Source organism: Malaclemys terrapin, chromosome 17, assembly GCF_027887155.1.
Source record: "Malaclemys terrapin pileata isolate rMalTer1 chromosome 17, rMalTer1.hap1, whole genome shotgun sequence".
NCBI lineage: Eukaryota > Metazoa > Chordata > Testudines > Emydidae > Malaclemys > Malaclemys terrapin.
In genome coordinates, this window is record NC_071521.1 from 9,175,352 (window position 1) to 9,202,172 (window position 26,821).

At 48.1% G+C, this 26,821-nt stretch overlaps 2 protein-coding genes across 7 annotated transcripts in view; one reads left to right on the forward strand and one right to left on the reverse strand.

Annotated features, from left to right (window-relative positions):
- The window catches only part of FAM163B (family with sequence similarity 163 member B), a 64,434-nt gene extending 61,568 nt beyond the window's left edge, over positions 1 to 2,866 (forward strand). For both annotated transcript variants that reach the window (XM_054007501.1, XM_054007502.1), the window contains one exon: positions 94 to 2,866. In XM_054007501.1, coding sequence (XP_053863476.1) covers positions 94 to 486 — 393 coding nt within the window. In that variant the 3' untranslated portion in view covers positions 487 to 2,866. The remainder of the gene's footprint in view (positions 1 to 93) is intronic.
- Positions 2,867 to 3,317: 451 nt separating this feature from the next.
- Positions 3,318 to 26,821, reverse strand: part of ADAMTSL2 (ADAMTS like 2) — a 106,103-nt gene continuing 82,599 nt past the window's right edge. For 4 of the 5 annotated variants that reach the window (XM_054007064.1, XM_054007065.1, XM_054007063.1 and 1 more), the window contains 8 exons: positions 25,441 to 25,544; positions 23,011 to 23,137; positions 19,960 to 20,173; positions 15,820 to 15,975; positions 10,014 to 10,184; positions 9,329 to 9,505; positions 6,584 to 6,728; positions 3,318 to 4,240 (listed from right to left, as the gene is read on the reverse strand). In XM_054007064.1, coding sequence (XP_053863039.1) covers positions 4,122 to 4,240; positions 6,584 to 6,728; positions 9,329 to 9,505; positions 10,014 to 10,184; positions 15,820 to 15,975; positions 19,960 to 20,173; positions 23,011 to 23,137; positions 25,441 to 25,544 — 1,213 coding nt within the window. In that variant the 3' untranslated portion in view covers positions 3,318 to 4,121. The remainder of the gene's footprint in view (positions 4,241 to 6,583; positions 6,729 to 9,328; positions 9,506 to 10,013; positions 10,185 to 15,819; positions 15,976 to 19,959; positions 20,174 to 23,010; positions 23,138 to 25,440; positions 25,545 to 26,821) is intronic. The other variant, XM_054007066.1, reaches the window with a different exon arrangement.

A 26,821-nucleotide genomic window follows, 5' to 3' on the forward strand; every position in this document is an offset into this window, starting at 1 on the left:
CAGGTGCAAATCCATTACTGTTTAGACTGACGCGGCTGTAGGCTCGAGTCCCTTTTAAGTAATCAATGGTTTCCTGTTTCCTTGGCTTTTCAGTATTACTGCTGCAAGAAGGAGGAATCTGAAGAGGATGAGGAGGAGCCAGATTTTGCCGTGCATTCCCACATCCCTCCGCTTCACAGCAACCGCAATGTAGTGCTGACCAATGGGCCTTCGCTCTACTCCTCCTCCTCCTCACCCTTCAGCAAACAGCACTCCCAGTGCAGGACTGTCTGCCCTAGTTGTACCCACTATGATCCACCTACCTTCTTTCTGCAGCAGCCGGATGAGGTCCACAATGGAGGCGACCGGGTCAGCTACAAGACCATCAGCCAGGAAGATATTGAACTGCCGGTGAACGTGACCAACCTGCAAGCTCTGAACCCCAACCGGCTGTCAGCCATGCGAGAAGCTTTCTCGCGCAGTCGGAGCATAAGCACCGACGTCTGAGTGGCTGGAGCCCCACACCGGTGGGCTGCCCGGCAAATGACCCCTCAGCGTGAGGCTTTTTCTATGCGGTTGTGGCTTTTAACAACGGTGAAACTTTTAAAATCCATGGAAGTGTTTTAAAATGATGAATGTATTTATACATTAGATAGGCATATAAATATACTAAATCACTAGGTAAAGGGTAAGCAAAAAAAGCCAGAGAGAGATGGTTGTAGAGGTTGCAGCTTGTATGTGGTAGGTTTTCTAGCGCTGTACATTGAAAATGTTTTCTTTTTATACTGAGGAGATTTTGATATTGTGCATCCTTTCCTACACCTAAAAAGGGCCCTCCATACCCATCATCGACAATTGCTATGGGGTAGTTTGCAATCTTAAAGGCAGGTTTCCTGCAATGGCTGACAAAGCGGATGAGCACTGCACAGGTGAATAGGACTCGACAGCCTCTTTTTGTGGATGAAATTCACCCCCCCCACAGGGGACCTGCAATCAGGTCTCTGCACCACTGACGGCCTCAAAGCAGGACCAACTGGGATTTTGTCACGCAGAGTCTTGTGCAGTCTCTCTCTAGATAGGGGTGAATTTCCTAGATCAGCTTAATTTACTGGTTAGTAAATCCTAACGGTTATCCATGAGCTTTCTATGAAGCCGGCGCTCTCTGTCTCCCTCTTTTTGGGCACAAGTGCTGAAGGGAAGTGCCTTGAGGTTAAGGATGCACAACTCTTGTAAAGTCTCTTCCTTTAGTGGAGGTCCCCAGAGCTGAAATGTATCAGGCATCTGGAATCAATGGAAAGTATTTTTTTAAATAGCACATGCAAGAACTTTCAGGTTTTTCTGTAACGGGAGAACAGTGCACTGAGCAGTTTTGGTTTTGCAAATATTACCAAAAAACCCCAACAATGCCACACGCTCTTTCTAAACTGGGGAAATGAGGGCTAAACAAAACTAAAGAGGACATTTTTTTTTTCCGTCTGGAAATTTGTCACATTTTAGACTTAAAACAAAGCAACAGTCACATTCTCAATTACAAGTCACTGACAGCGCTCAGCTAAATAGGATTGCTAATTTGCAGCAGTAGCCAAGGCCATGTATGGCCCAGAATGGGGCTGCTGTGCAGTCATTAATGGCCAGGGCACAGCCTCGATTAGCTGTTTTCCCATTCCCTTCTCCTTACGTGGCTTTGCACAGGGATTGCTCTGGAAGAGGCTTTGTCCGAGTTTTCAAGGTCATGCTCGCCGCAAAAAGTAAAAATGCACCATTGTTTTCCTTTGTTTTGATAACCGTTCAAACCCTGCCAAATTGTTGTCATGCTAGCAGCCAGAGAGCTAGACCCCAGCGGGTCTGAACACAATCAATAGCCTGGTTTAGGTCATTTAACATGAGGAAGTGAACTGCTGCCTGTGTGCACTGAAATTAGGCTCAGGCTCGTAGTTTCTTGATGCTGCAAATCCATAAGCACCAAATTCTCTGGAAGCTTTAGAGGGCCGTTGACTGCTGTGCTGATGTAGTAAGGCACTTCCCTGGCTAAAGCACGACAGGGATCGTTTTATTCATTTAAATAACAAACCATCTACAATTTCTTTAGCAGAAGAAGTAACCAGCAGTGACCGAAGCTTATCGAAAGGTCTTTTGCAACTCACTCTCTCAAGGCTTGTTTATCTGGTGCATACAATTTGTTCTACGAACCATCTCCTTTGTAATGGCACTACGTTATTCAGGCTAACAGCATTGCTCTGTAACTGCAGAACGACTCGTTCAGCTACAGAGCATGGACTGGCTGCAAATAGACTCTGATTTGCTCAGCGCCATACTCTGAGGTTGCTTCATTACAGACCTGCTCTCGGCAAGGAAAGCGGTTGTTTATAACCACTGGATGCAGCCGAACTGGACATGATACTTTTGACCCTGAGCTTTTTTAATTCCATGGGAGACCTTCTAAAGTACTCGTCATTCTTTAGGACTTAATAGCTTAGACCATCTTGGGGTTTTTTGTCTTGGTTTGTAACAAGTTAAATATGCTGGATTTATTCCTTACTGAGCTCCCTAATAGGGGACGCATTGCTATAAATGTGCTCATTGGGAATGTTCCGTCTTCTAAGTGATCTGATGTAACAGCGGCTGCTTCTACCGGTTTCTTCCATTGTACGAGTCTTATTCGAGTTTGTTTCAGCTGCATTTAGCCTTTGGATTCTTTGCATTTCCGGTGGCTGTTCTTAGAGCGCCATCTTTCCTCTTTTTTTTTTCCAGTAGATTTTTGAAACTAAGCAAGCGATGTCGTCTGTTTCACTAACCTTCACGTGGTGAACTGTTGTACAGGACTTCTGGACTCACTGGGGGGGAAAAAAAAGCAAATAAAAAAAAAATAAACGACTCTTTGCCATGATTTCAGAGGCTGAGTTTTTTTTTATTGGCGGCGTTTGGAATCACATTGCCTTGTGTTAATCATGTGGGCTCCTAGAGGAGGGGTTTTTCCAGAAGTGCTCAGGATTGGCCCCCCCAGTCCTGGAAGGTGCGCCATGGGGGCAACTTATCCACAGAGTCATAGGATTATTACTTACTAGTTGTATTTACCATAATGTCTAGGAGCCCCAGTGATGGCATGATGCTGTGTGAACAGAGTCCCTGCCCCGAAGAGCTTATATCCCATTGACTTCAATAGGTCTCCTCCCATAGTAACGTAAGTGATGCTTGTTTGCAGGATCAGGCCCTGCGTTTACAGTGACACCTATCCAATACCTCTTCATCAGCACCAATATCCAGGGACAGACATGCTAAAAATTCAAGAATAAAACTAGATACCACCATAAATATGACAATTTTATTAAAATATACATACGAGTACAAATTAATGATTATAGGGCTAAAGTTCACTGTTTGTAAACAAATATATTAAAAAGAGCACGTCTTTTTTGTGATATAAAGTGCAGTTATGTTTCATTATTATATACAATGTCAGCATTATGATTTTTATAAGGCCTATGAAACTAAAGTTTGATTATAAGATAAAATTCTCTGAAAAAGTATACACCTACATATTACAAAAGGCTTTGGCTTGCACTCATTTAGGGAATGAAATTCAGCTCCCAAACATAAAGGAAATTAAGGCTAGAAAGCAGGCTTGTGGGATGAATTAGAAAACAGGTTATAGGATCCTCTGCTAAGGCAAACATAATGGTGCTTTAATTTCACATGGTTGACACTTTGACGTTCTCAATTTGAAACTCGCACAGAAAACAAAGAACAGACCTTTTAAAACAAGTGACTGTTTGGAATTAAGAGTGAATCAAATATACAAGATTCTATGTACAGCTTTTGATAATCACATGCTACCAATGTACAGTAGTAACGAAGCTTTCATGTCAGCTTCGAAACAAAATGTTGATGCCATTTCCCGCCGTTACGAGGAATCAGAATAGCAGTTTTGTAGTGGTGGAAGAAAACATCCTTACCCCAAGTTTGCGGCACATTTAACGCTTAATAATGCCGGTATGATGAGTTATCGGTAAGTGGTTACGTCAAACCTGGGAGCATCACGCTGGTGTATGTTACTTCTCCTGCCAAATGCTGGATGCTCAAAATGAGTCTACCCTTAATTCCTTCCATCTCCAAGTGCTGCAGTAATTAGTCTAATCTCTCCACTAGGAGTGGGGAGCCCTGCAGGACCTGCAGCAGGCTTTGCTGTAATACCAGTGGCTGCAGAGATTCACTTTGATTGCCAAAGCACAGTTCGTTCCAGCTTGGTCCTGACAGCTGTCATCTAGAGAAGAGAAACACATATTGGCACTCAGATGAGTGAGGTCAGAAGGCAACAGTATGAAAAAAAATTAGTCTATGTTATTAGCTCATTTCTCCCACGCTATTTAACTCCTTGCCTCCTTGGAGGTTTTATTGATCTACAACCAAGACCTCACCATGCCTGGCGCAGTACAGACACGTAACATAAAGACAGTAATGTACGTGTCATAATACACATTTGAAATGATCAAGAGTGCAGCAGTATGATGGTAAAAAATCAGAGTGAGAGACCAGCTGAACGGCAGGAGGAGGCCCGATCCAGTTCCATCCGGGCGCAGCACACATTTGCTCTCAATAAAGGGAGCTGTGGGGAATCTTGGAGCAGGTGGGAGAGTGGACAAATGAATGGGAAACCTTCCTCCCACAATGAGGCTGCTGAGCGGAGCCAGGACCCATCACTTAGACGGCTGGAAGGACTTGCTGGTGCACAAGCATCCCACCTAATTGCTGTTTTTTTTAGCAATACTTTGCCCCTCCATGCTGCCTTCTGGCCCAGGGTCACTAAGCGCCTTGCAAACCTCACGAGCAGGCATCACTTTCCCTGGGTGACAGATGGGGGAGCTGGGTTACCAGCAGTGACACGGCAAGGCCATGGCAGAGTCAGGCACAGAACTCAACTATGACTCCCAGGTTTGTGCTTTAGCTGCAGGACTATTCTAATTCCCAAATCCTATTAGTGAATTAGAACTAAATGCTCACTAACACTCACGGTTTCTTTGAACCACCAGACTGCACTCAGATAATGAGATCGTTACAAATCCCCCAGTACATTCAGAGACCAAACTCATGAAAATAATGGCAGAGCTGAAACTTACTCGAACGTTAGTGGGAATTCACAGAGACGCATGCTACCAGAGTTAGCTTGCGCACAGTTAGCTTTTGTCTTCAGGCCAGAGTTTTATTCCTTTGAAAGGCACCCCTTAACTTAACACGGCCGTCTGCAGGAATAGCATGTGTGAGGCCAATTTATCCAGACACTCATAGGCACCTGCCACCATTACGCGTTTGCTGGGCTGAATGCAGATTTTTTTTCCATTGGAAAAAATACAATATAATAATACTACTCGTATACAGCTTGGACTTCTGATGTAACTGATCAACCTCTATAAAACACCCCTGGTACAAAAAATTGAAACTGGTATTTAACCAATAAACACCAGAAAAACACTGGAAACGGTGACTCAGTTTGTGTTGACCTCACCCCTTTCCCAGTGCAATTTGTTTATAAAGGGGCTGTCTCTGCACCCTAGTTTGTATTGAAGGGCTTGTCTACAGGGAGCAGTAGTGGAGTCTACAGGGATATGAGTTCTAAAGTGTGCTAATGTGTTATGCATTAATTGGTCCATGTAGACCCTGCCGGTGTGCTCTGAATGTGCCCTAGTGCACTTTAATGTAGTATTGTTTGAAACAGTACTATGTGTTTATACAAACAGCCCCAAAACCCCCCGATTATTGCTATCTACAGTACACTCAAAAATAGCTAAAACAACCCCCCCCCCCCAAATTTAAATTAATAAATCCAGAAAAACTCTGTAGACAGCGTCATTTGTCAGTAAATTTCAAAGCACTTTACAAAGGTCAGTATCATCATCCACATTTTAAAGATAGGGAAACTGAGGCACAGAGCCTTGCCGTGACTTGCCCAACATCACCCAGCAGCCCAGTGCAGAGCCAAGAATAGAACCCAAGTGTCCTGGGTCCCAGGCCTGTGCTCTGTCCCAAAGCCATACGGCCTCTGCTGCATCTAATTGCACAGTAGCTAGTGGTCCTCATGAATCAAGATGCATGCATAGGTCCCAAATCACTGTACAAACAATACACATACATTGCCACTGAAAAGCAGCCATCTCTGGGGTGGAGGGCAGCTACGAGGCATATGACAAGTGCCCCGAGCACTATGTACCAATGAAGGGAAGTAACATGTTGGCCAGATTTCTGCTCTTACGAAAAGTGCCACAGGACTGGCGTGGAGGGTGCTCAGCACCTCGGAGGATCAATGCACCTGGGAAGTAGTAGTGTGAAAATGGCTTATTCCAGTTTAGCTTAAGCCTCTTCCTACGCAACATAAGTGAACCAATAACGGCCACTCCTAGAGCAGACTGTGTCCCCACAGGGGTTAGACCAGTATAACGATACCTGTGTACCCATATTGGTTTAGCCTGTATAAAGGTATAGTCTGTATAAATGGTAAAAACTTTCCCATGTAGACAAGGCCTTAGTCTAGCTCCTGTTCCTTACTGGCTTGCATTGAAAACACGGCCCCAAACCCTGTCTTGGCAACACAATCTGGATTCTTTCTCCTCACCTGGTGGCTCAGTAGGGCAGGGCTGCAAGTCACAGGTTTGTTTACCAACAGGCTTCACAAGCGGGTCACAGCCACGAACAATATCTGTGCCCTGGTAGCACTTCACATCTCGCATTCTCACGCCAACGCCGCAGGTTTTGGTGCACTGGGGAACAGAGCGAGACAGAGATATTGTTGGCAGAGGCAGCAGGCCTCCAAGGGCTGTGCACTGAAAACCTCGACTAGACACTGACGAGCCCTGTTTTTGGGGTGCACAGCGATTCACTGCTCTCCTTTCAGAAAGGATCAAGTAACCCTGTCATGGTGCAACAGTTTTCTTTTAAATCAAATCGTTGGTGGCTGCGAAACCAATCCAAAAACCTGCCCGCCTTCCCTCAGCACAACACAGACATCCCCCCGCCATGCAAAGCCGGGCATCACTCATGTCCCACATTAGCAGCATCTAGGCCTTGCTTTGACCCTCTGCACAGGGCGGTTTCATGCCTGGGGCTGGTGTAGCCAAGGGGAGCAGCACAGCACGCTGGGTGACACCCAGCCCTCAACGACCCAGTCCCCTCCGTTTTTGGGATGTCAGCCGAAACAGGGCCCGTGGCTCGGTGGGCCTCGTTCAGATGTGGCAAAGCCAACGCCACCCTGAGTACGGCCTGTCTCTGTTTACTGACGTTTGGCTGCGTTGTCACGCTGGCATTGCAGTGGGAGCTGCTGTGTTGATTCTAGACTACACCAATGACTGGTTTTAAAAACTAAACTCAACGAGCTGTTCGGACCTCTGAAGGGCCTGTGGTTATTGATTTGCCTTCGAAGCACCATGCACGGCTATTGTGCGAGGCAGGACGGAGGCTCAGCTGCGGCAGTTGGGCCAGGAACCCCCACAGCCAGACCCAGCTTTTGGGGTCTGGATTCCGGCCACCGACTGCAAGACAGGAGTTGGCCTACAGCTGCTCCTGACACGTGGTTGAAACCAGAGTCAGGTCCACGGTTGAGTTTTCACGCGGTTAGGGAGTTGACTTGTTACACAATTTCCTGGGATAGATTTAGGGATTTCGTACATGTCATGCCCGAGAACTAGCCCCGGTGACTGGTACACCCTCATTCATCACAGGACAGGCTGTAACAGGGCAAAGCTTCTCAGCAGTGACCCCTACCTACGTGCCTCAACCCTGCTCTGTAGGGACCATCTTTAGGCACGAGAGGTCAGCTCCTCCTCCATGCACTATTCAGGCCGTGCTCTCTCTTTGCAGAGAGGCGAGGGGGACTTCACACTAGCAGTAGCGACATGGGGATGCAGATTTCTCCCCACTGGGAACTGCCCCAAAACTATCGACAAAGAGACAAGGTGGGTGAGATCATATTTTTTATTGGACCAACTTCCATTGGTGGAAGGGCCACGCTTTCCCTGTGAAGCTCGAAAGCTCATTCCTCCCTCCAAGAGAAGTTGGTCCAATTAGCGATATTACCTCACCCACCTTCTCTCTCATCTCCTGGGACCAACTTGACAGCAACAACGCTACAAGCAAAACCAGCAATGCTTTCCCCAGTACCACACAGGGAAATCTTTGCCTATTCCACTGCTCCATCAGCAGAGTGCACACCGGGAAGTGTTTTCCTGCTCCAAGTGCCATGTGCTGACCCCAATTCTCCCAGCCCCACTCTCTGCCAATATCTCCCCCTTCTCTTTTACAGCTCCCTCCTCTGTCCCATTACACAATTACTACGGCTGCCTCTGCAGACTAAGCCAGACTCCTACAAGCGATTGCAAAAATAAAATAACCCAAACACTTCTTTTCATTGCTGTTCTCCAAAAGCACAGAGAGGACTGATTACATCCTGGCAGGGCCCGCACTCCGCTAAGGCTGCCTTGGCACCAGTAGCCAACTCCTAATCAGCTCTTGGCAATCGCGCCACGCCTCTCTGGCTGATCCATCACCGGCTGTGCCATGTGAGCTAAACTGGAACCATCGTCCTAAGGTGCGCAGGCTTCGCCGTGCCAGACAGAGCAGGGCAAGGTTCTGGCTCTTTCGTGGTGGGGGCAGAGCTGGGAGAGGGGGGCGCATTTTCCAAGGATTACTGTGTTGGTGAGCAGGTGTCACTCATTCACAGTGCACGTATTCAAACAGCCTTGCAAAGGAATGGGACTCCCCCCTCCCCCGCATCTTTAGCGAAAGGGAGGATGTAGCACCCATGAACAGCTCTAGATTGACCACCCCGGAGATTGGCGTCCTATGAACATAACAGGCATGTGATCAACCCCACTGAGCCGTCAGCAGAGTGAGTGTTTGAAAACATTTTACTGCTCCGGAAAGAGCCGTTTCCACGTGCCCTGCACAGGAAGGGCCACACGATTGCCTCTTCCCCCCCCGTGAGGTAAGCCGCCGGGCTCTGCTGAGGGTTCCCGCCAGCGTGCCCATCAGCAATGATGTTACTGAGCACTCAGCTACTGCTTCCCAGCGGCAGAGCTCACGGCGCTTTACAAAGGTGCACAAGTGCCATTGTCCTCATTTTACTGACCGGGAAACTGAGGCACAGAATGGGGAAATAACCTGCCTAAGCTAACGCAGCAGAGACAGGAACAGAACCCACATCTGTTGGCACGTAATCTGGTGCCCTATCCACTGGACTCCCCTACTTCTCACCAGGATGCTGCTGCCTCCCCATCCATTAGTCCCCTGCTCTGATCAGATCCCCGGCTGCCCCAGAATACACCCTAGACCTCAGCAATTCCAGTTCCTACAGGCTGCACCTTACCTCAGACCAGGGAGTCGTGTACCACTTGAAACAAGGCCGTTCAAAGCAGGTGGTTTCTTCTATGGGTTTCTTGGTGACGTCACAGTCGGTGGGGTTCCGTGTTTTGATTTTCCCGTTGACGATCTCCAGGCACAGCACTATCCTCTTCTTCACCCCCCGGCCGCACGTGGTGTTGCACTGCCAAGGACAGAAGCCAGCCAGAGAGAGAGACCAAAATGAAGCGTCGGAGAGACGTCCAATGTTGTGTGACCTCAGACAGAAGAGCCCGGAGCTCACCGCGCTCCCAGCCTGGGCTCACTCCTGGCCTCCAAGTGAATGATGTCCACAGGCATATTCCCCACAGCTGAGAGGAAAACACACCCGAATGGCCACCAGTCTGCCCAGGATCCCACACAGGCCCTCCACCACCCACTGCCAACACCACGGGGGAGCAGGGGGTGGAATCACACTAGTGACCTAGCAATGAGGCCATTTGAGGCACTTGAGCTCTCTAGTATTATCCCCACTTGGGGAGCCTGAGGTCCAGACAGGGAATATGCTTCATAGCAGGTCAAAGTTGGGGAACAGACCCAGGAGTCAAGACCCCCTTCAGCACCCTCCCTCCCGAGGCTCGCTCCCTCATATGGATGGGACGGCCACACCCATTGGTTGGAACAGGCACGTCTCGAGGTGGGTTGGCTCTTACCCGTTCCCAGTCCTGTGCCAGCCAATGGGAAGGGCAGTTCTTGTCCCCGCAGGGGTGGATAGCAAGCGGCTTGGTCTCCAGGTTGCACTGGGACTCTGGCACCACACGGCCATCGCTGGTTTTACAGTACACGTGCCTGATCATCCTCCCTTGCCCGCAGCTGCCACTGCACTGAAACAAAAAGAGCAGAGAGGTGCTGATGAGTAATGGGAGGGTACAAATACCCCACATTCCTGCGAGCGGCCCCGCTCCTCCCTGATCCCTTCTTCAAACACCTGGCTGTTGGGAAGGCTTCCATGAGACCGTCATCTCGACGGGGCCACAGCGGAGTGGGCGGGATTCCTGTGTGTCTCAATCTGACCTCAGGTGTAAGTCCCTTGGGGCGGGGACCGTGTGTGTACATTTTTGACTGGGCAAAATCAGCTGCCTTATGGGCAGCTCTTAACAATATGGAATGAGTTACCTCAGGCTAACTAGGAACTGGAATTTGACTAAGCCTGACAAAGAGACGCATCTTCGTTTCCCCAGCGTGTTCTGACAGTCAGGGACCCTTTAAGGTATCTCAAGTTGGGCACCCAAAAAAAAAAAATCACAAAATCTTGGCCAAAGAGTTTAGGTGACTTGCTTCCAGTCACACAGGGGGTCTGTGGCAGAACTGGCTATTGGACCCAGAGTCCCAGCCCAGAGCCTTAACCACAAGACCATCCTTCCGTATGAAAACAATCCCCTGCATTGATTGCTGGTGATCTCAGCCAAGAAACAACGTATGCCCCCGAGTTAAAGGCCCCCAAATATTATGGTGGTAGCCATTTATTTTTAAAACCTAAGGACATCGATGGCATATGACCATGACGGGCTGGACCCTGCCACCCATGCTCACTGAGCAGCACAAAATGGGACTAGTCAGGAATACGGCACAAAATGAGGGATGTGGCTGTCAATGCATCCCTGGGAAATGGAGTTTGGTCACCCCTAAACTCAAGTCTCACTGGCAGGGGAGAGGCTATAAGGGGAATAGAGAAAGCCAAGTGTTTTGCCTGCATTAGAGGAAACAGGTGGCAGCTTTCAAAGAGACCATGAAAAATAAGGTAAATGGTTATAAATATATCCCCTGCATTTAAATAAAAGGAACCCCACACAGGTATTGTCTTAAGCTATATTTTAAACACCGAGAGTTCCCATGGGCTTTTGTTGCGGTTCTTTAAGGAGATGCGCTACATCCCACAGTGCAGCCGTCGCCATGGAGACCACTTATTTTTAGACAATGCCAATGAATCAAAATCTATATAAAAATAGCTTGGGAACAAGGTCCATGTGACACAACCACACAGCACCTTTTTTTGTTAAGAACGTTTTGGGGGGAGGGAGGGTTGGGTGGAAGGTTGTTTTGAATCGCATGAACTTTGGCAATGTCAAGCAAAGATTATACCCAGAGGTGACTGAGCCAGGGATAAGAGACCCTGTCACCTTCATGCAGCAGATGGAAAATGCTAAAGTCCTCTAACAGTCAAGTCCCAGGGAATTTTGCCTGAGGAAGAACTGAGCAGGGATTTCAGGCTTGGATCCACCTGCAGGGGGAGACCTTTGTGCTGCAGCCAGGAAAACAAGGGTCTGATCCTTAGAGATGCTCTTTAACCTGACCCCTGCATCAAAACACTCCTAAACTAAGAGGAAGTTTGGTGCTGGATCCAGATCTGAATCAGAACCTCTACAATTTTAACAATGGGCTTCACTTGTGCAAGGAAGTGGCAGTGCACCCCTAACTTAACTGGAAAAATCACATCGAAGCTATGGAAAGGTCTGGGGGGGAGATAATGCAAAAACAGGCACAATGAGCCTTGAATCTGTGGATCAAATTTTCAGCTAGCTACAAGCCACGCTCAAAGTTTGCACATCCGCTTTTGCACACCCAACTGACTGTAAACTCAAAGGAGGGCCATGCTTTTCTGCACGTGTACACTGGAGATTCCTGCACCCCAGGGCTTGTGTGCTGGGGAGGCCTCATGTGGCATGAGAGATCTCCCAACGAAGAGCCTCACCGATGTAAGACTGAGCAGAGGAAGGTATGTTGGCTGCCAGGTGGGGAGGTGATAAGTCTGTGTCACTTAACTAGTCACCCTACTGCCCCTGGATCTATTGATTAAGCAAGCCACTTCCCTTAAATGACCATTGAGCTAGGACTTGTAAGACACCCAGGAGCTCTTAACGATGGGGATAGAAAACCTGCTCTATTGCGACATCTCTCTCACACTCCACATCATTTCATCTATGTTCACCACATCACTTCCTCTGGCCAGTCTCACAAACAGACCAGCCGGGCTGTAGGGAGGGACACACTCCTTTTCCACTCACGCCGAACAAAAGAACACGCTAAAGTAACAGCAGCAAAGATGCTCCTCTCCTTCCAAAACCCTCCCCAGTGAATTCCTCCTTTACTTAGAGTTGAAGCGGAACCAAAACAATAGATCTGAACGCGGAGCTTGACAGGTTCTCACTCACTCAGATATGACCGAGACAGAGAGAGGGTGAGACCACAGCTAGCGCGCCTAAATACGACAGACCCAACCATGTAAGATAGCCCCTGCTCACCACTGCTCTTAAAGGGCAATCATTCTGGGGGGAAGGAACTGGAGATTATTACTACAAAAGCATCGCTATGTCTCTTGACTGCCTGATTGAATAGAACCAGGGTGAATACTACCCCCCACCCCCCCCGCAAAATGTATTGATTGGACTGAAAATGGTGAATTCTCTTTGCTGATATCTGCAAAGCCCTTTGATTGACCTCCACTGTGAGCTAGTTTTTGGTCAGAAGAATGAGGCCACTTCACTGCCACTTGTGCGAATGCATGTCCACCTAAAATTTCACATCTGGAGCATCTGTACTGCCATCTGCAAAGGACTGAGTGGGTTTCAGAGTCAACTAACTGGAGAGCAGAAACGGCACCAGGTGTCTTAGGTACCAGCCAATCACACAGGGTGAAGAGCTTAGTCAGGGACAGAATTTGTGAGCAACCCATAGGCAGACATTGGTTTGCCCAAACTGACCCACGATAAATAACACACGCCTGTTCATCTCCCAGGGCTGAGTTCTGCTCTCAGTTACACAGGTTGATGGGAGGGCCCTTGTGGAACAGAGGTTAGAATTTGGACCAAAGTCTGCAAAGAAAGGAGGCTGGCATCACTGCGTAATCGTTTTCCTGGCTCTTGTCTGCTGCACGTTCAGGGAAGGGAGGTGGCCGAAGGAAAGGCAGGATGAAGTGAAGGCCCCATATTCATTGTCAAGGGGTTTCCATGACAAAAAGCACTCAGATCGGCTGCTGCAGGGGGTTGGTTTTCATGTGCGGTTTGCTAGTTTTGTACATTTGAGCCGGCAAGAGGGGAAAAAATATCTTGTGTCGCGACTGCTCGTCCTTCCAGCTTTGGCACATCCCAGGGGCCGGCCAAACCGTCTGCCATTCGCCACCACCCAAGGAAGTGCTGTGAGGAACAGCCTAGGTGCACGCTCTCCCCCTTCCCTTGGCGGACCCTGCCCCCTCTAGGAGTCAGTCTGCACAAGAGCCTCATAAAGGGCTCATAAATTCCTTTGTTTTTTGGAACAGAGCCGCTCAGCTGTTTATTCGAGCAAGACGCTGCGGGACAGGGAGATGGATAGAGCTTTCCACCCACCCCGCAGTGGCTCTAAGCCCACTGGCTGCCTCTCATCCTCTGAACAGCAGCCGATAACAGCAGGTGTCAGTGTAGTTGCAGTTAGTGGGAAGTGGTATAAATAAGGGCCTCCACAGACCTGGAAATCGTTCAGCCACATGGACCTAACGAAGGCAGGAAGTGGCTGGGAATGTGGGCCAGTCTGTTGGCCTTGGGACCTGCACTTCCACACCGGACTCCTGGGGTCTCTCCTTCCAGACCAGAAGGGCCCAAGGGCAAAACAAATCATTTGTGGATTGCAAACTTTGAGCTGGCAGCCTTTCCCCCCCCCAAGCCCAGGACTGTGATGACAGCCGTAATCACCTCCCTTCACACACTCCATCTCCCTTTAATGGACTGGCTCACAGGAGATGGTGCAAGAACTCTACAGCCAGTATTTTGCTCACGTTGGAGATGAGGATGTTACTGGAAGCCTGCAAGTCTCTGCCAAGGCCAGATCTCCAAACTAGAACAAGTTCAATATAATCCCCATACAGTGGGAAGCCGTGCCAAGTCAGCTTAACTGAGAGTTTTCAGATGGCAAGAATATTCCCAGACCCTGACACAAAAGGAGCAGTTGGGTTTCGGAGCGCTCTCCTCTTTTCTTTGCTAATGCTGTAGACACTGCTTCTCGGCACTCAGGAAGTTTATTGCCCTGATTCACGACTGTCTTGCTTCATGGGACATGACTATATTTGGAGTTGCACCACTCCAATCATTTCAATGTGTGCTACCAAACGGGGAGGGACTGTTCTCAGGCTCGCTGCTGCTGTCCATGCCATTAAAACACTGTGTGTCCCCCCACCTCCCCCCTTCCCTCTCTCTTGGGGCACGCTGGGCTAGGAGGAGCACTTCAAAGGAAAGGATGCGCAGCCATTGGGTGGAGAGGTTTGGATCATGCCCCTTACTAGTGACTCCTCCATCACCGATGGGTTCAGAATGCTTGTCCCCTGCCCTCCCCAGCCAGAAGGGTAGTGGCAGGAGAAGTATTTCCAGTGCTGAGTACCCTTACCATCCTCACGACACTAATCCTCCCAGCTCGCCGGTGAGGAAAGTATGACACTGGCAGTGTATTACTGCTGAGAGGCAGCATAGTCTAGTGGTTAGAGGAGAGGATTTGGACTCAGGAGACCAGGGCGTTTGTTCGACTTTGGTCACAGCACATCACTTTGCCACCATGGACCTCGGGTTCCTCATCTGTAAGATGTAGCTAATGATGCCTGAGCCCTTGCAAAGTGCGTTGGGGCCCTAGATGGCAAGTGCAAAGTATTACTAAGCCATCCTGCCGTCGGGGAAACGGGCACAGAAGGAAAGCTGTAGCCCTGCTGTCTCTCCACTGATGACTAGCCCACGGTCGCATAGAACAGGGGTGGCCAACCTGTGGCTCCGGAGCCACATGCGGCTCTTCAGAAGTTAAGATGCGGCTCCTTGTATAGGCACCAACTCCGGGGCTGGAGCTACAGGCGCCAACTTTCCAATGTGCCGGGGGGTGCTCACTGCTCAACCCCTGGCTCTGCCACAGGCCCTGCCCCCACTGCACCCCTTCCCGCCCCCTCCCCTGAGCCTGCCGTGCCCTCGCTCCTCCTCCTGCCCAGTCTCCTGCACCTCACGAAACAGCTGATCTGGAGGTGCGGGGAGGGATGGGGAGGCGCTGATCGATGGAGCTGCCAGTGGGGGGGAGGCCTGGGGGGCGGGGAGCTAATGGGGGCTGCTGATGTATTACTGAGGCTCTTTGGCAATGTTCATTGGTAAATTCTGGCTCCTTCTCAGGCTCAGGTTGGCCACCCCTGGCATAGAAGGTCACTGACTGTACTGGTAATAGACCCCGGGGGTCCAGATTCCTGCTCTCCTGTTGTAACCATTAGACCTCACAACTCTTGTCAGGATAACAGGGGTGGGAAGGGGAAACTCTGTCCCCACGCAGCTTCACGGAGGTCACTGGGGTTGGCTGTGCAGCTGAGAGCAGAATTTGGCCTGTGAACTGTAAATGACACAATAGAGCATGGCCTACAATGGTCTCCTTCTCTCCTCAAGCTGCTCACAGACAGCTAATATGATCAACGAACTAGGATCCACTGTTCCCTTCCTTCCCAACCCTCCCCCCTCAGAGGTCACTCACCGGTCCCCAGTCAGACACGGTCCATTGCCGGTCGCAGGGGGGCCCGGTGCAGTTCTTCTCAGCCGGCGGCTTGGTGTTCACATCACACAGTTTCTCATCTTCCGAGCACCGGATGTCCCTGGTCACCACGCTCCTCTCACCGCACCTGGCCGAACACTAGCGGGGCACAGAATGAAACGGGACAGGGTCAGCAGAGTCCATGTACAGCCCCGGCCGTGCAACGCAGCTGTTTTCCGCTCTCGCCCTCCTCACAGGGAGGAGGCACACGCGGCCCAGGCAGCAGCCAAAGCATCTGGTTTAAGGTGTGATTTATGTTGGCTTTTTTTTTATTTCTTAACATGAAACTTTCTAAAAATGCAGGGAAAACATTTGTATTATTCTGCTTGTAAAATATTAGATGGCAAAACCAGCCCTGTGCTGCATGGGCAGACACGTTTGAATGTACAGGAAGGGTTACATCCTGCCTTCGTGCTAAGCACAAGCCGGGCTGAGAGTGGCACGTCTCCTCTCCACGGTACACATATACTCTCCAGAGCGCTCGAGAGCTCTCAGACAGCTGCCCGCCTAACTTACTGGCCCCGTGCAAAATATCTTCAGGGGGGCAAGGTGTTTGGGTTAGAGGGCACGGCCAGCCATCCAGCCCACTAGCTGGCTGCAGTTCAGGAAGCACTTTGCTCTTGTTCGGGGGGGCAGCAAAGAATGCACTAAAATACCTCCCTCTTCCCAGTCTTATTAGCCTGCTCCTACTCAGGGTGGCCAATTCTGCTCTCAGCTCCATCAGTGCAACCCCATCCCATTTATAGTCATGCGGCTCCCTTCCTATTAATGCACCTGTAGCTGAGAGCAAGATTTGGCCTGAAGGCCAACAGTTTCCAAAAGTGGCCACTGGGTGCAAGCGCCTCCATTTTTTAGGAGCCCAGTGGGGATGCTTTGGGCCTTGACTTTCAGAGAGGCTGTGCACACACACACTTCCATCTGGAGCCTACAGGTCCAAAAACCAAGGCCCCCAGAAGCTATGGCTACAGCTGAAAGTGTGGCTGTGGTCTACAACTGGTGTGTCATCTCTCGCGCTCGCTTGCTTTCTAAAAAGAAATGGCTTGCTAGTTTCCATGGCTTTGAAAGTGTTGTCTCCAAACCACAGCGACTGAGATTTTTATAAGGTGAGCAAATCTGGCAACATCCAAACCAGCGACATTATTTAGAAGTGGATTTGAATTACAGCAGTGTCACATATACAAATTTGCTCAATAAGCGACATGAACAGGGCCGGCTCCAGGCACCAGCTTGGCAAGCAGGTGCTTGGGGCGGCCACTCCGGAGAGGGGCGGCAGATCCAGCTATTCGGTGGCAATTCGGAGGACGCAGGGCCGGCTCCAGGGTTTTGGCTGCCCTAAGCAGCCAACCAAAAAAAAAAGAAAAAGCTGCGATCGCGATCTGCGGCGGCAATTCGGAGGGAGGTCCTTCGCTCCGAGCGGGAGTGAGGGACCGTCCGCCAAATTGCCGCCGAACAGCTGGACGTGCCCTGGGCAGACGGTTCCCTCACTCCCGCTCGGAGCAAAGGACCTTCCGACAAATTGCCGCCGCAGATCGCGATCGCGGCTTTTTTTTTTTTTTTTTTTTGGCTGCTTGGGGCGGCCAAAACCCTGGAGCCGTCCCTGAACATGAAGCAGGCAAAAGTGTCAACAGCCCAGTGCTCACACACATGCTCTGATATGTTAATCCTCAGATCTCTGAAATGTGCTTTTTTATCTCTCTATCTATCATCCAAGCCAATTTGGCACCCAGCTTCAGATGCTGATCCAAATTAGATTAGCATTGCTGCTGGCTACAGAAGAGCTACTCTGGGAGATGCTTAGCAATCTGTCCCCAACACATGCTGGAGGAGTAGCTGGAATTCGCTAACATACGTCACTTCGGTTTGCTACGCCAGTCACACGACAGCATCAGCACGTGCTCGGGGAACTTCTCTCTATTGAACTGGAAAAGTCAAAACATCCTACAAAATAAAAGAGCCCACCAGACTTTCCACTATGGAGAAAAAGCTACTTAACACTGGCATTCAGCGTAAAGCCGGCCTTTAAAATATCAGCAACAGGCATTTCAAGTGTCTCCTGGGAGAAAAGAGGTCAAATTATCTGTTGGTGTAAACTGATGCAGCTCCATTGAAGTCAGTGGAGCTGGGCCATTTGCACCAGCAGAGAATTTGGCCTGGATCTGTGCTTGTTCTTGCTTAGAAAGGGGCCTGGATTAATTTGGCAGCAATAATGATCTATGCTTAAGGAAAGCCAAAACTCATACTTCAGGGCACAAACTAATCAGCCCCCCAGGTCAGGCAGGAAATTATTCCCCTCCTCACGTGCAGCAGTGCATCATTGTCAGTTGTGTTATGGGGCTGCTTAGACATCCTCTGACACATGAGTTATCAGCCACTGAGCAAGGCAGGATATCTGACTCACTGATCAGCTGTCTGAACTGGAAGGGTAAACTCCTGTGTTTCCTTAGGATCCTTGAGCAATTTGACTTTGCTGTTTTTCACTCCTGTGCAGAGCGACCAGTACTGTGACTTCAAGATTTAAAAATTGAAAAAAAACCCTTAAGCGTTAGGGATTATTTTCCATGCATGTGTGTGAGCATGACTGCACTCTTGCATGTGTGTTTTACACATTTACTGAAAATCCATGCTAGAGCCCGGTCTCTATTACTTGGGTGTAAATCCAGGACAACTCCACTGAAGTCAATGCAGTTATTCCAGATTTACCCTGAGACCAAAATCTGGCCCTGGGCCCCCAAAGAAAGGACACTGGTTTTATCATTTAAAGAGTTTTATGTTAGAAAGTTAAATACTGGAATGCTGGCAGCTATTCTCTGGCACACAACAGGATGGAGTGGTTGTAAATGAATTCAAAGATCTCTACAGGAGGAGAGAGAAAAGGATCTATGAAGCCTAGAGACTGACCCATCTTGAGAATGACTTCGCAGCTAAAAACATTCCAGAATGCCTCTGCCATGTCGCAAAGGTTTTTACATGTAAACTGACAAACTATGACGAGAGAATAACTGTTCCACATTAGACATATCACAGAAACGTCCTCCAAGTGGTTTAGCAATGTGCTTACAGCAGAACTATGACCGTTTAATGTTCCGTGTGGTGCAGTGAAAACTGACAGCAAGAAGAGATGTCTATAAGAAAATATCATTGTTTATGAGATGCAGCCTCCTTTCCACGTTTACTGTTATTTTTCAGGCACTCAGAAATGTATTAGGCACAATTGTTTTTCAGATTTCTCTGTGCCAGATAAGAAGCAGGATTCACAGGAGCTGTTCTCCTAGTGGAAGAGGACAGGCAGGGAGTGGCATGAGCAAATGCAGAATCAAACATCACCAGCCTTTTCAATAGTCAGCACACAGGAAGGTCAGGAAAGATGACGAAAAGACAGGTGTTAGCCACGCTAAGGTTCTAAGGTTTTGGCCTGACCCAGTAGGGCCGTTCTTATATCCCACAGCCACTGTGCAGCTGAACACGATTCCTGTGGGAGAAAAGTCCTCTTGTTTAAGAACCAGACTCAAAATCTAAAACTCTGGCTAGGAGCAGAGATGCTCTCAGGCTTGACCCAAACTCCCTGGAGTTCAAAGGTCTGGAGACCTGGTCTGAGGTCATCTCTGGGTAGAGGTTTGCAAAGGAGACACATAATCATCTCCATCAGTGAGCTAAAGGAAGCTTGTGGGGATTTACGCAAGCCATGTCCTGGGAGGTGCAGAGAGGCACTGTGGAAACATCTCCACCCCAAGACCCCATTTGCATCATGGCCTCATTCAAATGTGAACGCTGGCACACCACTGGGAGCAGGTCTAGGAGACAGTAGTTAAAACACTAGGGCCTGGTCCATGGGAATGCTCTTGCCATTGCTAGCACCAGCAGGGCCACACCGGGGGTTGGTTTTAAGAACAATGCTAAGATAGTCCTGGCTTAGGTAGGTCTGTGTGGAAGTCAGTGGATTTGCATCTCAGTTTTCAGCTCTGCATCCCCTTCTTTTGGGATCTGGAAGCAAGGCAATCATGTACATAGCACGTGGGAGCTGATCCCTTGTCACTGCTGCCTGCTGTCTCTCCACAGGCTGCCAACACTTTTCTGGGGATTTACCTCTGACCACTCTGACATTTCCCACTGAGGCCCACATGCTGGGTTCTTGCAGATTTTGCGTTCGTCCGGCCGGGTAATATCAGCAGATTCGCACAGATCGCTATAGACAGAGCTGTCGAAACCAGGAGAGATCATCTTCCAGCATCGGACAATGCGAAACTGGTATCCTTCCCCGCAGGTGCGGGAACACTCGCTCCAGCTACTCGTCTCCCACCTGCAAGGAAGCGAGAAAGATTCTAACGGGAGTATTCACAGTCTGAATGGGAGACGTGTGGTAGATATGAACGTAATAGTGGATTAGGAAAACAGTATTATGTGAAGGTTATCGGAGCTCAGCAATGGTTCTTCAAGGCTGTCAGTGACCCTGTGAATGGTAAATCTTGTACGGAGATTGTTGCAATAGGCACATTCTGTAACGGGGCTGTAAATGTCTCAGATATATCCATACAAGGTAGGATTAGGTGTTGCTGTGCGTCAATCTACTAATATTTCACCCTGGAGACCTGAGTTCACATGAACTGTAAGATGCACAGACACTACCGTAACAGACGCCAGAACAAAACCCAGAGATAGAGAGCCAGATAGTTCCATGTGAAAATGACCTTTGTGGTCTCAGTCTAGCCCTAAAAGGACATACATCCAGAGCACATTTCCACACAGTTGGCAGATTCACTTCAGAAGTTTTAAGATAAATGCATTACTGTAGCAGACCCAGGCATCCATGTCTGGTCGGTGAAGGGAAGCGTGTGCATTGCCCATCTCCACCCGGTATCGATGTCATAGCGCATGCCTTCAAAAGCACCAACATTTGCCCCTAGTTTAAAGAAAATACTTTTACAAATGTCTAAAGCAGGAGAAATAAACTGACCACCCAGCTCATTATTAAACAAGCTTTGGGATTTATCCCTGGAAATCAATAAGAGGTGTGGATACCACAAAATCTCCAAGGACTGGACCCTCATATTTTGCCCTGGGGTACACTTAAAAGAGCTGCCTAGGTTACATGCTCCCTTACCCAATACCAGAGAGTACCCACACAGCTTTCAAAAACTACAGTAGGCCAAATGTGCCACATTTACCCCAGTTTAACTCCACTGACATCAGAAGTCAGTGCTAAGCTAATCTGTTGGATTGGTTATATAAACACATGCATAAGACAGGGCTGTATCAATCAATGAGTATAAGCACAGCTACGATGCTACAGGTATTTTGATGAAACATGCTTTGTTTTGAATGTAAAAATCGACCCATTAGGAAAATAAGGGTAAAAGAAGCGGTTCTTGGGCAGCGGTTTTCAGCTGATGGGTCATGATGTCCAGGGCAGGGGGTCACGAAGGCAATCAGGAGGTCGCATGGTGTTGTGAAACTCTCGCTCTTCCCCCCGAGCTCCCCACCACTATCCCTCAAGGTAAAGAATTCTCCATCAACCTCTTGAATCACACCCGCAAAGCAATTATCTAGGCTTAACACAGAGACATTTTTACCCTGGCTTTTATAGTAAATATAGATGGGGGTCGCAAAAAGTTTTGACTTCCAATAAGGATGGCCAACCTGAAAAGGTCAAGCACCAGGGTTCTAGAGCATTAGTGTCTCCAAGCAAAACCGTCACTGTGCTCGGTACACACTCCAGGGGTCACACGTTTGCTTCTGGACGTAAGCTCCGGTGCCATGAGCGGGGCAGCTCTAAAAAGACACTGCACACATAGAAGTGCCACTTACATTCAGAGGAGACACTAAACCAGTTAGCAAGACATGGGCACAGTGGGGTGGGTGAACGTGGCTGGTCTCAATATCCTGGGTCCAGAGAGATTTTGCCATTGGAAAAGGGGAGTGCACACACACACACAAACACACACACACACACACACACACACACTCACACACCTTTCCAATACAATAAACGCAGCACCAATTGCCAAAATGCTAAACTTCCCCTTTCCATGCGTTTGCAGGTTTATGCAGCCCTCTGACACGGCTCTAGCCTACCTTTGTGTTATTTCAGTAACAAAGCACTATTACAGAACGTGCATCATGCAGTTTTGCTTCTTTTCACTTTGTGCCGCCTATAGTACAACAAGTAACATTCCTTTCCCTGCCTTTTTAGTCCTTTTCCCTTTGGCAGGCATTGATCTATCCCACCCATAACTTGTGTTTCTAGCAAACCTTGAAAAGAACAAACCCTTTAAAAATGTAATTAGAGATGGACCTACGCCATAAAGTTTGGATCTGGATTGGAAGCTCAACTTCCCCGAAACAAAAAGATCTTTGGATTGGGGGTTCCACTGTAGAGACGGAGCCGAACCATGCAGTTCATATCAGGAACTGAGTCAGAGTCTGAACTGTCCCAGAGTTTGGGGGATCAAACCCAGGGTTCTCGTTTAGACCCAACGCTGTTGCTGATGCATCTCATTGTGCATTAACCTGATCGCTGATGCTAGCAAAGCTCTGGGAATGTAACACTTGTTGGCTGATTCCGCTTCCCCTTACAAGAGTGGAGAATGAAACTGGTCTAGGTTCTATATCAACAGGAGCTGTTGTTTGGGAGCAAGGTTGAGTCCTGCCATGCGAGTCACTGCTGGGAAAGGTGCAGGAGGGGAAGAGGGATCAGGAAGCCTCCTCCCCTTACACCGTTAGCCAGGCAAGGCCCTTACACAGTGCTCCTAAGAGCTCTAACTTCTCAGCCTATCCACCATGTCACCACAGGAGCAAGGCCTGTGGCACAAGAGGGTTGTCCCGCCCCTGACTAATGCAAACATCCAAGGATCAATAAAGCATGTTTCAGCCTAACTCACTGTGAAGAATCTGGCTCTGACCAAAGAGTTCTTCTCCCCTTTGTTGTGCTGGCCTGGGAAGGAGATAGCCCTTGTAATTAGAGATGGGCCCAAACCAAACCCCAGAGCCAAACACCCCAGGAACTTTGGGGAGGTTCCGAACTTGGTGGCTTGGGCCCATCACTGCTTAGAACCTAGAAGAGAATCCCCACCAACTCCAAATAATTCTAAGGAAGACAAAACGTATGGCCCCGTGAAGAGCTCCTTACTGATATAGTACCTTGGCTGGCATTCTCTTCCAGCACAGAACTCATGGACAGGCTCGGGACGGGTCATGGCATCACAGTACGTATCATCCACTTCGATCCCATCATAACGAACACACATTGCATATGTGGACATCACTCCTATTTTTAAAAAAAATACACACACACAAAATGCATGCTTGGTGATTTTTACACCCAAACTGTTTGTGAACTGCATGTTCCAAAATGTCTTTCCAAATTAAAATTGAAGGGCCATGACTTGAACTGACAGTCATCAGGGATGCTGGTGGCAGAAGAGGATGGGACTTGGGGAGTGGAACAATGGAGAATTCTTCCTGCCTGTACGGAGCAGGGCGGCCCTGGGGATGCCGGGGGTAGCACACTTTGAAGTTCTCCTTAGTGCTGTTCCAAGGCAGAACAGCATGACACCCCAACCAGGACTTGCAACCAATGCTAGCATAGGTGCAAGATGTTCAGGGAGTCTCACCATGCTGCCAAAGGCCTGCAGGCATGTTATCAGGGTCCCTCCCTCTGGCTCTCAAAAGAGTTTTATTCTGTCCAGTTCTTGTGTGGGTGCACCAAGGGGCTGGGGAAGAGGTTCCCATCTCCCTCCCTCCACCCGGTACATCGACACAATTCATGCCACAATTGCACCTTACTGCCTGCAAGAGATATACAGTGCACTTGGCCTAGCATTGGTTCTTACATGATTATTGAAAGAGGAATCCATCCCTCCTCCCCTGTTTAAGCACAGAAAGCAGAATGTCATCATGCTGAGACTTTTTCCCCTCCAGCCTTGTTAGCCAGAATAAATATTGTTCAGTCCTTTCTGGGACATGGCTTGGGATCAAGAGACTAATCTGACTACAGGTACCAAGAATTCCAGCTCTTCCAGCCAGGTTTCTGAAACACAAGGTTGCATGAAACTAAAAGAAACCTACCAACTCCTGACACTGCAGCACTCCTCTGCAACATGTCAACAGAAAAAGGTGAGGATCAAGGAGTGGTTTGGATAGGACATTCCCCACTGGCTACAGTTTGGGTCAGGTCGAAAGCCTGCCTCAGCTAGGAGACGGCTGTTCAGTAGGAATCACAGAGCTTAAGGACATACTTGAACTTTGTGGGTTCCAGGATTTTGAACTGAGGAACCATTGTCCACATTCCCGGTCCCTATACATTTCATAGTAGGGCCATAGCCAACCGCTCTGGCATGCTTACAAAAAGATATGTGCATTCATTCCCTTAAAAAGTCTCCCTCCTAAGATTTTATTCCCCTTTTTTTCATCCCTAATTCCAGAAGCAATGGCGTATCCGGCTTATTTTAATTATTGTGCTATGTATGAAACGATACAGGCAAACCCCACTATCAGATGATTATTCTACCTATATGCATATTTCAAGGCAAGTCATGGATTTGTCACAGGCCAGACCTATTAGCAACATTACTCCCCGCCCTTCTAATCAATGAAATGTGGAGATCTGGTAATTTGAAACTGTGCCTTGAGAGGGAAATAGGGGGAAAGATGGTGGCCGGATTCTGAACTCATTGATATCAATGGAATTACTCCAGATTCCACCCATGTAACTGAGATCAGACTCCAGATCAGGAAAGAGAGAAACAAAACAAACTCAAACAACGAATGCTACTTCGTTTTCTGCCACAGCTGTACAGTTTCTCTGTCAGAAAGAAACGGAGCCTTACAGTTTAGAAAGAAAAAAAAAAAAAAAGACAGGCACATGGGTTTCAATCATTCCACTGGCATAGTGGCTCAATTCAAGAAGCCAGTATGCTAAAACTTGGTGCAAGCTTTATGGTCCTGCAGGACACCATACTCCGCAGCGTAGCCCTGCTGGGCTAGTAAATTAAGAAAACGTTAATCAGTACGTAAAAGGGAACGTTTAAAAAATCATACCAATGTTTCATATAAAATGTGCAGTGTAGGCTCTGCCTGTATCCATTTAGAAGTGTTAAAAGCACATTGTTAGGATTGGTTTTAAAGTGACACATTGCAAGGAGTGAGCTGACAGTGGAGTGGAAATGGGTACTATTTTCAAAAATCCCCAAATGACTCAGAAGCCTAGGTGCCAATGGGAAATAGACTCCTCAGTCACTGATGCTCTTTTGAAAATGTTGCCTGCTGGTTCCTGACAGGGCCTGATTTTCCTCTCCCCTGCATTTACACCTGTGCAGAGTGAACTAAAAGTACTATCAAGTCAGAAAGCGGCTCCCCGTGGACACAGGGATCCTCTGCCCAGATCTGATTGCAGGGTCTGGGCTTTAGCAGATCAGGGCAACTTCACCTGAGGTCTGATCCAAAGGCCTCGGATCAGGCCCCTAAACATTACCAGGTTCTCCCCATCTCTAACAAACATAAAAGCGACTCACTCAGCGGGTGATCTCAGTACTTCTGCAGAGGTTGAATTTGGCTGCTTCTGATAACTACCTGTAGTGCATGTAGAGCTGCAGGGTTCGTGGGAGGAAAGCTTCCACCTGTACATGTCAGCAGCACTCACACCTTGGCCCTTTCTTAACAACTTCAATCTGTTTCTAGCAATAAGCAAAAAAAAAAAAAAAAAAAAGCATTTACAAGGAGAGCCTCGATACGTCACATCAAACACTCAAACTGATTCCGTTGCGGTTTGGTTGGGTCTGGGGGGATTTTGTTTCGGTTTTGGGGGGTTTGGTTTGGTTGTTTTTTGTTTTTTACAACATACCTGTCCTGATCCCCAAGTAGAATCCCCAGCCCGGTTAGAGGCAGAGCTTCCACTGTCTAGAAATAGAGAGAATGGGATAAAAATACCCACATGTAGAAACAGTTCAGAATTTAACAAAGTTTTGCATTTCTGCTCAAATACACCTGACCCTAAATATACAGTAATTAAAGGTGCAGTATCTCCTTCCTGGTGATAGCGGCATGAAATACAAATATGCCGCGCTAATTGCTACTGCTCAGACATGGGACCGCAAACATTCCCTCTACCGACTTGAGATTTTCAAATCCCATAAACGTACAGTTTTCGAAACCCTAAATGCTGAATAGTACTTCGCTCAGACAGCTTTTCAAAACAAACCTTGGTTTTTAAACAGACAGGCATTCCAAGTTCATATTTGCCTCTATGTCACTCTTGCTCGATTATTTATATAATGTACATCTCTTAGGACACAATACTCACAAATGTAATGTCACTGGTAAAGGCATTATGAATTTCTCCTGGTATACATACAAGCATTTACAAAACCAAGAATCACAACCTCATTGCATAGGTATAGAATGTAACATTATAATGCATCAGGGATACTGCACCTTTACAACAATCAAATCTTAAATACTGCACTCATAACTTTGTTTAAACCCTTGAAATTGCTAGCATGTTTTAAAATTGTATAGACGGTTATATCCTGATCTCCCGCTGTCTCGGGCTTAGCAAGATATGCAGCTTGTGTGATTTCTAGGCAGCAGAAGCTCTGAAATTGCCTTATTTATGCATTCATGAGAAAAGTTCATGTCCATTCTGTCACATAAAAGCTTTAAAAGGACACTGTTGAGTATTTTTATAGTCTCCCTTTTAGACGTACCCTCCTTTCATTGTTAATAATGACCTCTTAGAAGAATTAAAAACAGTCTCATTTTTCCCCATTGATTTTGCCTCTGTCATTTTGGCAAACAGTTGCTTCCTGTGTTTGAAATGGAGCTGAAATTAACATGGCTATTTTTGTTTAAAAATCACAACCTTGGCTTGCTATAAATAATGCTTTATCTGGCCCAAACAGCTTTGATTGCCGACCAGCATCACCCATTGATGTCAACGCAGTCCCAACAATTG